A 12,551-nucleotide genomic window follows, 5' to 3' on the forward strand; every position below is an offset into this window, starting at 1 on the left:
GATGGTGACAGACACACCCTATATGTTTTATATTGTTCACTCAAAGCAGGCCATTTGCTTGCTCAGAATTTATCTGTAACATCATACGGTTGGTTTCCTCACTGAATGGACAGCTATGAAATATGTAAGAACTTGAAAAGCACACTTAGTGTATGATAACTATAGCATTTCCCTTACCAGGGAGTGAAGGGAATTTTCATAGCTGGGAGAAGAAGGTGTTTGCCCTCCTTGTCTAGACCACTGGTTGGCACCTGGAGAAAAAATATTGGTATAGATTGAGAAGAACAACACTAATCAATCACTAGCAAAAGATTTATGTAGTCAAAAACGGCATTCAAAACATTACAATTAAAAAGGAAACAAATAATTAGACATTTCAATTTTATTCTGTGAACTTGTAAAAAAATAAATAAAAACCTGCTAAGTCATACAGAAAAAGTAGTAAACTGAAAACCAGCAGAACCAATATTAAATGTCCACTTCTATGTAGCATATATTCACATATATATTTTATTTCTGCCACTTGTATGAACATATGTAATTTGGGAAGTATTAAAGACAATAAGCTTGTGAATAGGCCATTGAAGCTTTCCGAATAAGCGCCATCTCCTACCAGCGAGGAAGACAACATGAATGATTTATGTGCTCAGAATTCACTTAACGCATAACCTCACCAGATGAATAATGCAGCAACAACATTAATAAATTATGGATATACCACTGAAAATCAGAAAAGCACATCAAAGTAAAGGCCTATGGGTACGTTTCGTCAATCACAACTGTGCTTGGGAAAGGAGGAATATGTTTATTACAAACTCCTTTTTGGGATTTCCACAAATGAATATCATTTGAAACAAATGTAACGCATAAAGACAAGACATCGGCAGTAACTTTCATGCACACAATTGAGAGAAAACACCATGACAAATTTTACAAACACTTGATGGCTACAAATAGTTTGCTCAGCATGGAAATTTGCACACACACATTTTCCATATTTCTGCACATAAATTCTGTGTCCACCCCCTCCCCCCAACACAGATAGTGAGAAAAGGCAGCAATGTAAAGAGCAATTGCTTCTGAACAATCCTTTGTGTTCCTCATTACATGGATGTGTTGATTCAGAAGCTCAGTTTGGCACGGCTTGTTTCAGCAGCTGCTGCCGCCCATCATTCAACCATTCTCTATGCTGTGCAAGTTCTAATTCATCACATCAGGTGGATCTTCCAAACCCATCAATCCATCACTTGGACTCAACTGACACACAAGTGCCCAGAAAGCAGTTAAACTTCTCTTTCCCTTTACCCCATGTTTATAAATATAAAAAAAAAGTGGCACAGTTACTCGTAGCAAATAACTAAACTGCTGCTTTTATTTCACAAATTACCACTGAAGAAAGAGATGGAGTCTGGTCAGTTGGGGCAGGCAGATGCTCCACTTTTCATGTGTAACAGCTTTTGATCATTTTTAACTTTATTGTTTTCAATCTTTTTTTATAAACATAACAGTAATCACACAGATCCATTCTAAGCAGATATTTTGCATATTCATTGCAGGACCTGCTTAGGGGCAGGGATGTGAGATCTTCTGATAAGTACTGTTACCACATGTTGGAGAATCATCTACTCTCATTACATAGTTAAGTTAAGAAGTTGGGCGATAAGTCACCAACAAGGTGTTCCTGAAATGTTGGTCCAAACTAATCATATTCATTAGGACAGCCGAGAGTCCTACTGGCCTGGTCGGTAGAGAGGACAAGGGATTGGAGGTTGGATTTGACTTTATCTAAACAATAAGACCAGGGCTACAAGGCAACATGTGTCGTGAGATATTGTGATCGAGGTGGCATCTTCTCAAATGGTTTCATATAATGCAACCTGCAAACTACTGTGACAGAGTCACAAATGTTTCCAGATGTGTTGGGTCTTCTGTTGCCGGTCCCAAGTGACTCACTTGCCATAGACTTCAATGCAAGTTGGTTGTGACTTATCTACAATTTGGCTTTTTTTTTTTATAGCAAAATTGTAGCTCTAAAATAATTGCGTGAACCCAAGTTGCAGACACTAGATGCACAAATGTTTTTGGTTGCATGACTTGTCTGAGATTTGCTGTCATTGGATACATGTCGCCGTGTAGTCCCAGCCTCATACGGACATGAAGAATATTTTTTGCGGTGTCAGGAACAGAAACAATCGGTCAAACTATGGGTGTAATCGTATTGATAAAAATAGTTAAAATTAATGTGCTTAAATGCAGAGCTTTACAGCCTTAATTATCACTTAAAGAGCCAGAAAATATCCTCCACAGGGTACGAGTTAGGGGACAATACTGGGGAGAATGCCTAAGTGATGGTAAGAATCTATCTAACCTTTATGGGATATATTTGTCTATCTAAATGCATTGTGAAAAATAATACAATAAAACTAAAAACATTCATGTGGAATCCTCTGATTGATAGCATCACAGTTAGTTATTTATGACTAATGATAAATTAAATCTAGTACCACCAAATAATTTAGTAGGGGGGGGGGGGGATGTGATAATTTATTATAAGAAGACAAATAATCATGGGGTCGATTCAGCTGGAGCCAAACCATGAGACAGGCTGAATTTTAAGATATTGCTAGCATAATGTCTACAACATTACCAAAAGTAAGAATTTCAGGATCACAGGATCAGAACATCTGAACCTAAGCTGACAGGGCTTCCACATGAGACATGGGATGATGCTCTTAACTTAATTACAACTATTTGCTTACGATAATTTGATTATAACGTAAATCTTCACGTTTGAATGCAAGTAATGCTATTAATGCATTAGGAAGGAGTCATGTTACATCACCCTGAAGTTAATGATGGCTGCTTCCTTATACAATGGAAAAAAATGTCAATGGGGCTTTCTGTGGCCTGTCTAGTAGAACAGCTGTTCACATTTTACTAGACAGCTGAAGTGGGAGTGCGGGAGCAGCCAGTCACCCGCAGTTCATTATTCATACATCAGATAACCATCATACTCGCATCCATTCAGGACAGCTTCCCAAGTTATAAATAATACACACAATTAACCATGTGACTTCCAGGAACGGCAATGGTTTAAGAATCAAAGAAATGAACAAGTGCACATTATGTACCACACAAACAGAATTCTATTTATTTGGAGAAAAATGGGTGTATATGAGTATCATACATACATATATGTATATATGTAAGTATTCATATGTATGAATATTTCCCATAACAGCAAAATAAAACACTGCCATTCCCCATAATGTGGTTTCCTCTGTGATTATTAGTTGCATACCATGATTGTAGATATCACAACAACCACGAGCAGAGTATTGTGAGCAGGTTAGAAAATCAGCTCTTGTGTAACTTAGTAAATGTACTGCACTATATTGCCTAATCTGCTTCCTAACCAGTTTCTCACACTCAAATTTATTCAGAAACGAATCCAATCTTTCATAAGCGTGTAGTGGGCCAACTAAAGACAACCAATATCAAAGCAATCCACACCAAATACAAGAGTTTTGGGACAACTTTTAGGCTACGTCTACACAAGACTGACCTATTATAGGATTTCTGCAACAGCAAAAAAAAGGCTACAGACATTATTGGAGAAATGGCAGATTTGCCGTGGATTTCACCCAAAGCAATAATTACAGGCTGACGTGGTGAATTCTGCAGTAAAAACCCACAGCATAAAATGACATGTTGCGGATTTCAAATACGTAGAGGATTTCTTGACATTGTAATGTGTGTTTTCCAGGTGTAAATCCACTGTGGAGAAGTACATGGGGATTATCGTAATCATTCAAATAAGCACGTAGGCTACATAAAAAAGTAACAATTCACAATAACAGCAAAGTGAGAGTTCTAAAATCTTAATCCACTTGTTTCCTTCCATTTGTTTACTTGGTTCCATGAACGTGCAGCATGTCTATTATCTCAGCATTTTTACTGCAGTTTTTCCAATTAAGATCACAATGTGTTAAGTAGTAGAGACGAGCAAATCTGTTTGCAGGAGCCTGGTCCAACTGCTATATCAGTGTTCTGTGGTCACCGGAGCCCTGTGAACCACCTTCTGCCAGCCACCCCATCACGTCTTTTATACAGCAGCGACATGCCACAACAATGAAGTCGCACCAGGTTGACATATGAGAAGAGGCGCCGGAACAGGCAGGAGGTGGTTTGCAGGGTTCTTGTCCAGTGGCCATGGAATACTCCACAGCTGATGGACCCGGGTCCTGCAAATTTTTAATAGCAAAAATAAATATATAAATAACTAAGAAAGCACCAAAATGCAGACTTTCCACTGTGGTTTTTTGTCCATGGTCTGCAGATTTCATAAAAAAAAACACACACACACACACACACAAAAAAAAGCTACATGTGAACATAACCCAATAGTTGTAAGTACAAGAAGCCACAACAAAACCAAAAAAAACCTTTACCTGGAAGAGGAGATGGAGACCCAACAGGGGTTGAAGGATTTGATGGAAAACTACTGCTGGTGTGGTCAGGAGAATAAATCTAGGAGAAATCAGAAGGCAGGTTCTGGTCATAAAATAACATTTGCATGAGTTGAACATGAAGCTGTGAACAATTGTTTTCACATACCTTCATACATTAAATAATATTGGTCCGGTATGCAAAGCAACACTAGCTTCACTAACTATATTAATCCAACTGCAGATAAAAGCACTGACAAATGTCCTGAACGCAAAATGCACAGTAACATTGCTGCCTATCACTATGGGGCCTCTGGCAATGGTCCAGAAACTCTGCAAAAGACAACTTAGGTCATGGTCAAGACTGTTGAGATAAAATAAAGGAGATGCCTCCTTTACCAATTTTCACAAATAGGGGAAAAGAAAAAACAAATAAAACACAGAGATATCACATGAGAGTAGATTCATTGACTTGTGCATGGATTTGTACTGTGTAGTGAATACAGTATGTGCACACATAAAAAAAAAGCTCCATACCAATTCTGCTTCTTCTGGTGTCATGTACAGAAAAAAGCACATCAGAGTGATGTCATGTGTTTGAAGCCTTATTATACAATAATATGAAGGAGAAAACCCTCATACAACATATGCCATGTCTGTTAAATGCCTCCAATTGCCCCAAAGTCTTTTAATGATATTACCATAAATGTAGGTGACCCATTCTGTATTCAGCCCATGCCATGTGCAGCGTTAAATGACCAATATGAACAATCCTTACACCTTCTGCTAAGTCTAAATGGCAACATCACTTATTTTCTAGCAACAAACAAGAGCCCTCCTCCCATCAGTCATGGTCCATTCCGATCAGTGGGGTGCCAATATGCCCAAGCCTAAAGAAAGAGGACAGAGACAATAGCCACACAAAGGAAAGCCCACAGAGCCAGACCATGAGCTGTTAGTCCAATTTTTTAAACACTGGGGTGTACATTTCTGCTGCCCTTTGTTATGGTAATTTCATAGAGTCTCGAAGCTACAAAGAAACTTAATTCATGGATTGCATTTTAAAGTTCACTTCCCCAAAATCCAATTTTCTTTGTGCTCAAAACCACTGGCTACTTAATTACTTAGACAGCAGAATACGTTAGAACATGCTCGAAACATAAGGCATTGCAAAGACGTCTGATATAATCGACTATGTTAAACAACGCTCCTGTTTGATCTCCTCAAAATTAAAGCCTAAATGTTTTGATTTGGCATTAGGCAATGAAATAAACCAGATGTTCCTTCCCTTCGTATAACCCTCCACGGGCACAATCTTAAAGGGTTATTATTTGGCAACAGTTCAGGGAAACACATTAGAAATGGCACAAATACCCAGATTTTCTTTCCTTTCTATCTACACTAGTTCATTATCCAAACTAATGCATAATCCACAGGGCTTTGGGAACTTTGTGTAAATACTTTCATGTACAATTCTCTTTCTTGGCTACCCTGAGATTAAGACCACAATTATCCAGGCTTAAACCTAAAATAAAAGAACCTTTGCAAATGTATTATCTGGCCTTACATGTTTAATCACATCGTATTCGGTATGCTCTTTAATACCTAAACTGAAGAACAAATGCTTCATCTTCTGATCTTTTACACATGAAAGGCCCACAGAAAATGTGTGTTTAACAGCAGCACAAGCAGTGTTGTGTGTTTTGGATCATAGAAATTAATTTTCAGGGGTTTGCACTCCTTCTTATTGTCAAGTCATAAGAGGGCGACCTGATCTTCAGATTTCCTCAATCATTCTTTATCAGTACTATCAAGATCCTACAATATTATGCAGTTAGGCTATGTGCCCACGTTGCATTTATGAAGCAGAAAATTTCTGCTTCATTTCTGCAAGTCCTCTCCCGGAAAAACGCATGCGGAATTCCGCACGCGTTTATCGCGCATTTTTCGCGCGTTTATCACACGTTTTCCACATGCGGAATTGCTTTGCGTTTTTTATGCATTGGACAAAGGCAATTCTGCTTGCGGAAACGCAAAATTAAATGACATGCTGCGGATTTTTGAACGCAGCATAAACGCTGCGGAAAAATCCGCAGCATGTGCATAGAACTTGCGGAATCACATTGGGGACCATGGGGTGCGGGTTACCAAGCGTTTTACAAGCGTTTCCGCTGCGGAAATTCCGCATCAAAAACGCTTGAAAAACGCTACGTGGGCACACAGCCTTAATGGTAATAAAAAGCAGACCCCAGAAAACAAAAAATGGATGTGACTGACTATGGCTTGCATTGATAGAGCAGATGGAATGTATCTCCATTGGAAATGACAGCAGTGATTTATGGAATGACCTGGCTGCTACCCGCCCTGCTACAAAACCGGATGACAAAATCAAGTCACCATGACAACCAGAGCCCACCCAACTCATAGATTAAACATCTATGCCTCTATTAGGCTTAGTACCCACGATGCAGAAATGAAGCAGAAATTTTCCTGAACATTTCTGCATCTCCTTGGCAGAAAAATGCATGCTGTTTTTACATGCGTTTTTGACGCGTATTTGACGCGTTTTTGCATGCGTATTTGCCATGCGTTTTTCCAATGCATTGTATAGGCAAATACGCATGCAGAAACGCACAAGAATTGGTCATGTTCAGTGCACAAGAAATAGGCTGAACTGGATGGACGCTTGTCTTTTTTTCGGCCTTATAAATTATAAACTATGTAACTATGTCCGTATTTTTTCTGCGAGTAAAATCTGCACAGAAAAAATCCGGACCATGTGCACAGAACTTGCAGAATGTCATAGGAAGTCATGGGATAAGGTATGCAATGCGTTTCTGGAGCGTTTACGCGCTGCAAATACGCACCAAAAAAAGCATCGTGGGCACACAGCCTTAGAAAACTCCACAAACTGAAGGGAAGAGACACAAGAGCACATAAAAGGATGCTCCAAGGACTGTAGAATATTAATTAACTCAATGGCAATATACCTTTTTCACTAAAATTTAGATTTAACCCAAACTGTAGTAACTACACTGAAATATAACATATAATATATGTGTATAAAATTAAAAAAAGGATTTGTAAATATGCCAGAAGACTGATGTAAATTATTTTTTGGTTTATACCTAAAACGCAGAAAAAGTATGTGCTTCTAAGCAGTCTGGGAAGGGGTCTTACAAAGTTTACAGCATACACTTGGATTATGAATACTTCCAGCATTAATGGGCAAGACCGCGTATGAGCGGAGCTTTCATTTAACAACTCCCAGGCTGCATTCCATGTGAAAAGTGATACTCTCAGGACAGACAGCTGTTTCCTTCAGAAGGTCATGCATCATTAAATAAATGGAGAAAACACAGCATTACAGATACTTCTAGAAGCTTGTATGATATGGCAAAGACAGCATGCTCAAATAGTGTACATAAACCACCCCAAAACTATTAGGGCTAATGATAAAAATGTCAGAATTGCCTTCATTTTATCTCCATTTATCCCACCCTTCACATACACAAATACTCACAGATGCCAGAGCTTTTCCAAGCGCATCTCCAGTCTGTGAGCTTCCGGCTGCATTACCTCGGCTTCCTGTACCCATAATAATAGAAGAAAGTTGATATAAGACTAGCGTACAGTAAATAATATATTTTATAATAGGAGATTTTCCAAACATAAATTCTGCAGAGAAGGAATGTTATAAGTGAAAACTTACCCAAGAGATTGTCTGATCCATTGATGGGTGGGGTGTGAGAAGAGGCAACATAGGAGGAACTAGTGGTACCACCTCGATGGAAGCTGGACATTGGTGGAAGACTGGCATTTAGGTCTGTTGGTGAAACAGGATGCGGTGGATAGTTCTGGATGGAGCACACAGAAGATTAGATATATATTTTTTTTTTCTGATTCATTAATGTGAATCAAAACAAGTTGTTGGTGATAAAGCGCTAAAATTACTGTAAAAACTCACTATTAACGTACAAAAGAAAAATTAAAATTTTTGATACACAAGTCATCTGATCGAGTGATCCCACCTTTTGATTATCTTACCAAGCGGTCGTGTAGGCTACCATAATTATTTGACTGGGGCATGTGAGTAGATGAATTGCCCATCATTCCACCGTAGCCGGGCTGGCCAATCCCATTCGAGGAATTCCATAGCTCTGAGGAGTTATGGTTGCCATCTATAAAATGATTATTACCAATAAGTAACTAGCCAAAATATAAGTTAAAAAAAGATGTTTGAAATGTGAAAAAAATGAAATCGTTCTAATGAGTTGTTACAAACCTAGAAAGAGAGTAAAGTACAATACTCATTGCTCCTAGTAATAATGTGGCATTATGAATGGTCATTATGTTACACTCAATGTGAGAAACCAATCACAGGCCTCAATTAGCTGCAGTGGTCAAAGATCGGCCCATCAGGAAGTAGACACTTGTGAGGAAGGTGAGGATTGCTACTTATATATCTTTTAACCCATTCAGAACATTTTAACTGCTTTTCAAAGCACAAAAAAATTAGACAAGCTGTCAGAATTATAGTTCTGCATGATCAGAAAAAAGAACACTGGCTTCAGGAGTTTTAGGAGTTAAACAAATGAGAGCATCACCATTATAATACAAACCTTGCAGAAAGAAAGTGCTAGCGAACATACTGCTAGGTGGTTTAGGGGAGGGGTAGCTTGGAGACTCCCTATTGAAATCATCGGGACCTGGAGAGGGTGCATAGACCTGAAATAAAATCATTGTAAAATTAGAAAAACTAAAAGGATCATCATGCAACACAGAGACCTAATACAGATAAATATAATACATTGCTGCTGTATATTAAAATAGTATAATAAATAAAACTGGACTATACCAGACAAAGTAGAAGATCAAATGCCTCTAACATCTTCATGACAAGATTCTTATCAATCTTTCTTCTACTTTGCAAGTTACCAAGGTACAAATAAGTGAAATATGGCTTAAAAAGGACAGGAGATATTGAGCATAGTCTATACCATTTAATTAAAGATGTTCTGAAACACTCAGATTGTAATCTGGGAAGTGGCCAACAAAGACCAAATGTGTCCTGAAATATTCAAAGTAACAAAAGAAGAAGGAAGGAAGGAAGGAAGAAAGTAGTAATATAAGCTGTATAGGTTTATTAACTACACACAAATACCCAGGAAATGTACAAATACTAAATTACCGGTAGATAGGTAGAGTAGAAATAATATGAAGAAAATATGTGTGGAACAGTAGTGGAAAGTTAGGGGTCCCATACACAATAGATATCTGTTGGCAAAACGATGGTTCAGCAATCATTGGCCAGCAGCTCTCCCCCAAATCCTCCATAGACAGGATTCTTCGATCTGCTTAGACTCCTTTGTCAACTTATTTCACAGAGAATAAAAAGGAATGGCAGTCTTAAATCAGATATGCAGGATCCTTATCTCGCCCCACATAATCTGCAGGGGAGTCAGGAGGCTCCCATTCACATTAGACTGTGGACCAAGGCAGGTTATTTAGGCGGGTTTAGCCGATGTTTGTTTAATGGATATGAAGGCCTTTATGCATAGCAGCCATGTGCCTTGTTCTACAAGTAACTCTTCAATCCAAATAATACAGGAGACATGCACAGACACGTAGGATAATAGGAGTTGAAAGCCAATACTTTTATCTTTTTTGCCTGCTGATGGAAAACTCTGGGGGATAAAGGTATAGAATCATATATGCCATTTTTGTAGCAGCTTTTGGTGTAATTTAGTAATCAAAAAAACAGGCATCGAGAATATAAAAGTAAAATATATTCTTGCTAAATACACTTGTGACTTTAAAAAAAACAACAAAAAAAAAAACTGCACCATGAACTGCACATGTGATTCCAGACTAAAGGAGCTTGTGGTCTCATGTGGCATTTTGACATCGTAACAACGCTCAGACTCTGAAGCCCACAATGCACATGTGAGAGCCGTCAGCCAAATCATTTTAGGATTGCCTTGGAATGGTGATGCTGAATCAGTTTGGTCCAATAGAAACCTGCTCCAAAATACTGATCACTGCACACAAGGCACATTTGTTACACAAATTAAAGCACATGAAAATCAGTTCAGTTTATCTTAATGCTTTTTATTTTTTTTAAGCAGCGAATACACAGATTTCAGCATGCACCTATAAGATGAATGTGCCAGTCAAAGAGATGTAATGGAGAACTTTTCTGTTGTCATAGTAAATGCTGAAGGCAAATCAACATCTAAAACGCCTGTTTCTTCTTCACCCTGCTGGCTATATGTATGACCAGGGAATGATGTGGTCATTATACAAGCTACTCTACACAACAAACGGAAAAACTTTTGTAAATGACAACCTTTTCTACGGTTGAATTTAATGGTTATTTCCTACTGCACAGCCAATAAAAAAAATAAAGCAAACTCGTATTAGCAAATATAAAAAATGAGCTGCATGACGGCTAAGGGGCAGCGCAGGGGCCTGAGTTCAAATCCCACCATAAACATCTGCAAGTAGTTTGTATGTTCTCCCCATGTTTGCGTGGGTTTCCTCCTACACGCCAGACACATATTGATAGGGAATCCAGATTGTGAGCCCCAATGGGGACAGTGATGATATCTCCTAGTACACTTGACTAAGACGATTACTTGCAAACACATTTTTATATCGTATCCATAGAGGGTCTGAAGGAAAATTGTTATTTTGGCCAATAGCAAACAGTTTGCCTTCCCTTTTCTAAACTACACTAGAGAATTGAAATACGGTGACTGGTGGCTATAATAATCTGGGATGTTTTCTCTAACACAGTTTTGACAAATGAGGCCCGTATTTTGCAGAATGGTCCAATGTAGTTATAGGTAATTAAACCATGGATGAATCTAGCAATTAATGGCATTACCTAAACCTGACGGATAAAATATCAGGCTAAGGCTACACAGCCAACATTGTAGAAACAAGGTCAAAGTGGCTGGGCAACATTAATCTAAAGTGTCTGGCCACCATAGTGAATGTAAGTGCACCAGCAGGCACTCGTACAGCAAACTGAGGTCTTTTTCAAACTGACTCTAAATTTTTACACAGTTTTAGGCTATGTTCACACGTTGCGTTTTTGCAGCGTTTTTTTTTTTTTTTTTAATGCAAATTTTACACCAAGTTTGACTGTACCAGCAAAGTCTATGAGATTTCAGAAACCTCATGTACACACCTTGGCGTTTTTTTCCTGACTGTTTAGTGAATAAGCTCCGTTTTTGCAAAATGTGGCATGTCACTTCTTTCAGCGATTTCCACCCACTGAAACATTGCAAAAATGCAGCAAAAATGCAAGTATCAGGTTTTGCTGCATTTTTGGTGCCAAAACCTGAGGAAGTTGAATCAGTTTATTTTTTTATGTACTAAACTTTATCAGCATGCACAAGAGGCAAATGTATCTTGACAAAAACAAAGTAAAAAAAAGCTGCAAAAAAAAAGCAGCAAAAACTCATCAAAATCTGCTTTTTTTTAGATTGCTTTTTTTACTGCTCACAGAGCAGGTTGTGCCTGCAGAAAAAAAAAAACGCAGCAAAAACGCAACATGTGAACATAGTGTTACTGTAAATTGTTGTGGTTTTCAAATTTTCAATTATCTGAAAATCTGTATGCTAGTTCTGTTTTGGCTGCACCACCACTGCAATCTGTGAACACGGACTTGGCACTGAAGCGATTTAAGTAGAATTTTTTTTTTATAGGAAAAAAAAAGTTGTGTTATGATAAAGCCTTAAATATTATTCAATTAAATATCTGATTTATTTAATTATACAAATATCTCAAGAAGTGGGCAGCAAATATTAAAATAATGTTCAAGAAGAAAGAAAAAGGTTGGTTGCTGGATATTAATCTATCAATGTCACAAATCAACAATATGAAAGTTAGGTACTTGCAGAATGATGAAAGTGGGAAAATGATTAATGAAAATTACATATGGTTAATTCCAGGAACAGATCATTACTAGAGTATAAGAGCAGGCAATAATCATAGAGCTGTACACATACTCCAGCTATGGGATATTTATACAGCTTTATTGAAGGTTGCCATTGTACATGCTTTTAGCCAGCACTTTCTATAGAATCTTTACCA

At 38.0% G+C, this 12,551-nt stretch overlaps 1 protein-coding gene across 6 annotated transcripts in view; it reads right to left on the bottom strand.

The window, feature by feature from the left end:
- Nucleotides 1–12,551, bottom strand: part of TCF12 (transcription factor 12) — a 312,588-nt gene that overhangs the window by 21,823 nt on the left and 278,214 nt on the right. For all 6 annotated transcript variants that reach the window (XM_073652985.1, XM_073652986.1, XM_073652989.1 and 3 more), the window contains 6 exons: nt 9,071–9,176; nt 8,496–8,629; nt 8,161–8,305; nt 7,972–8,036; nt 4,452–4,530; nt 178–251 (listed from right to left, as the gene is read on the bottom strand). In XM_073652985.1, the coding sequence (XP_073509086.1) occupies nt 178–251; nt 4,452–4,530; nt 7,972–8,036; nt 8,161–8,305; nt 8,496–8,629; nt 9,071–9,176 (603 nt within the window). The remainder of the gene's footprint in view (nt 1–177; nt 252–4,451; nt 4,531–7,971; nt 8,037–8,160; nt 8,306–8,495; nt 8,630–9,070; nt 9,177–12,551) is intronic.

This window comes from Phyllobates terribilis, unplaced genomic scaffold, assembly GCF_046119375.1.
Source record: "Phyllobates terribilis strain yellow unplaced genomic scaffold, ASM4611937v1 Scaffold_11__3_contigs__length_659146591, whole genome shotgun sequence".
NCBI classification, from domain to species: domain Eukaryota; kingdom Metazoa; phylum Chordata; class Amphibia; order Anura; family Dendrobatidae; genus Phyllobates; species Phyllobates terribilis.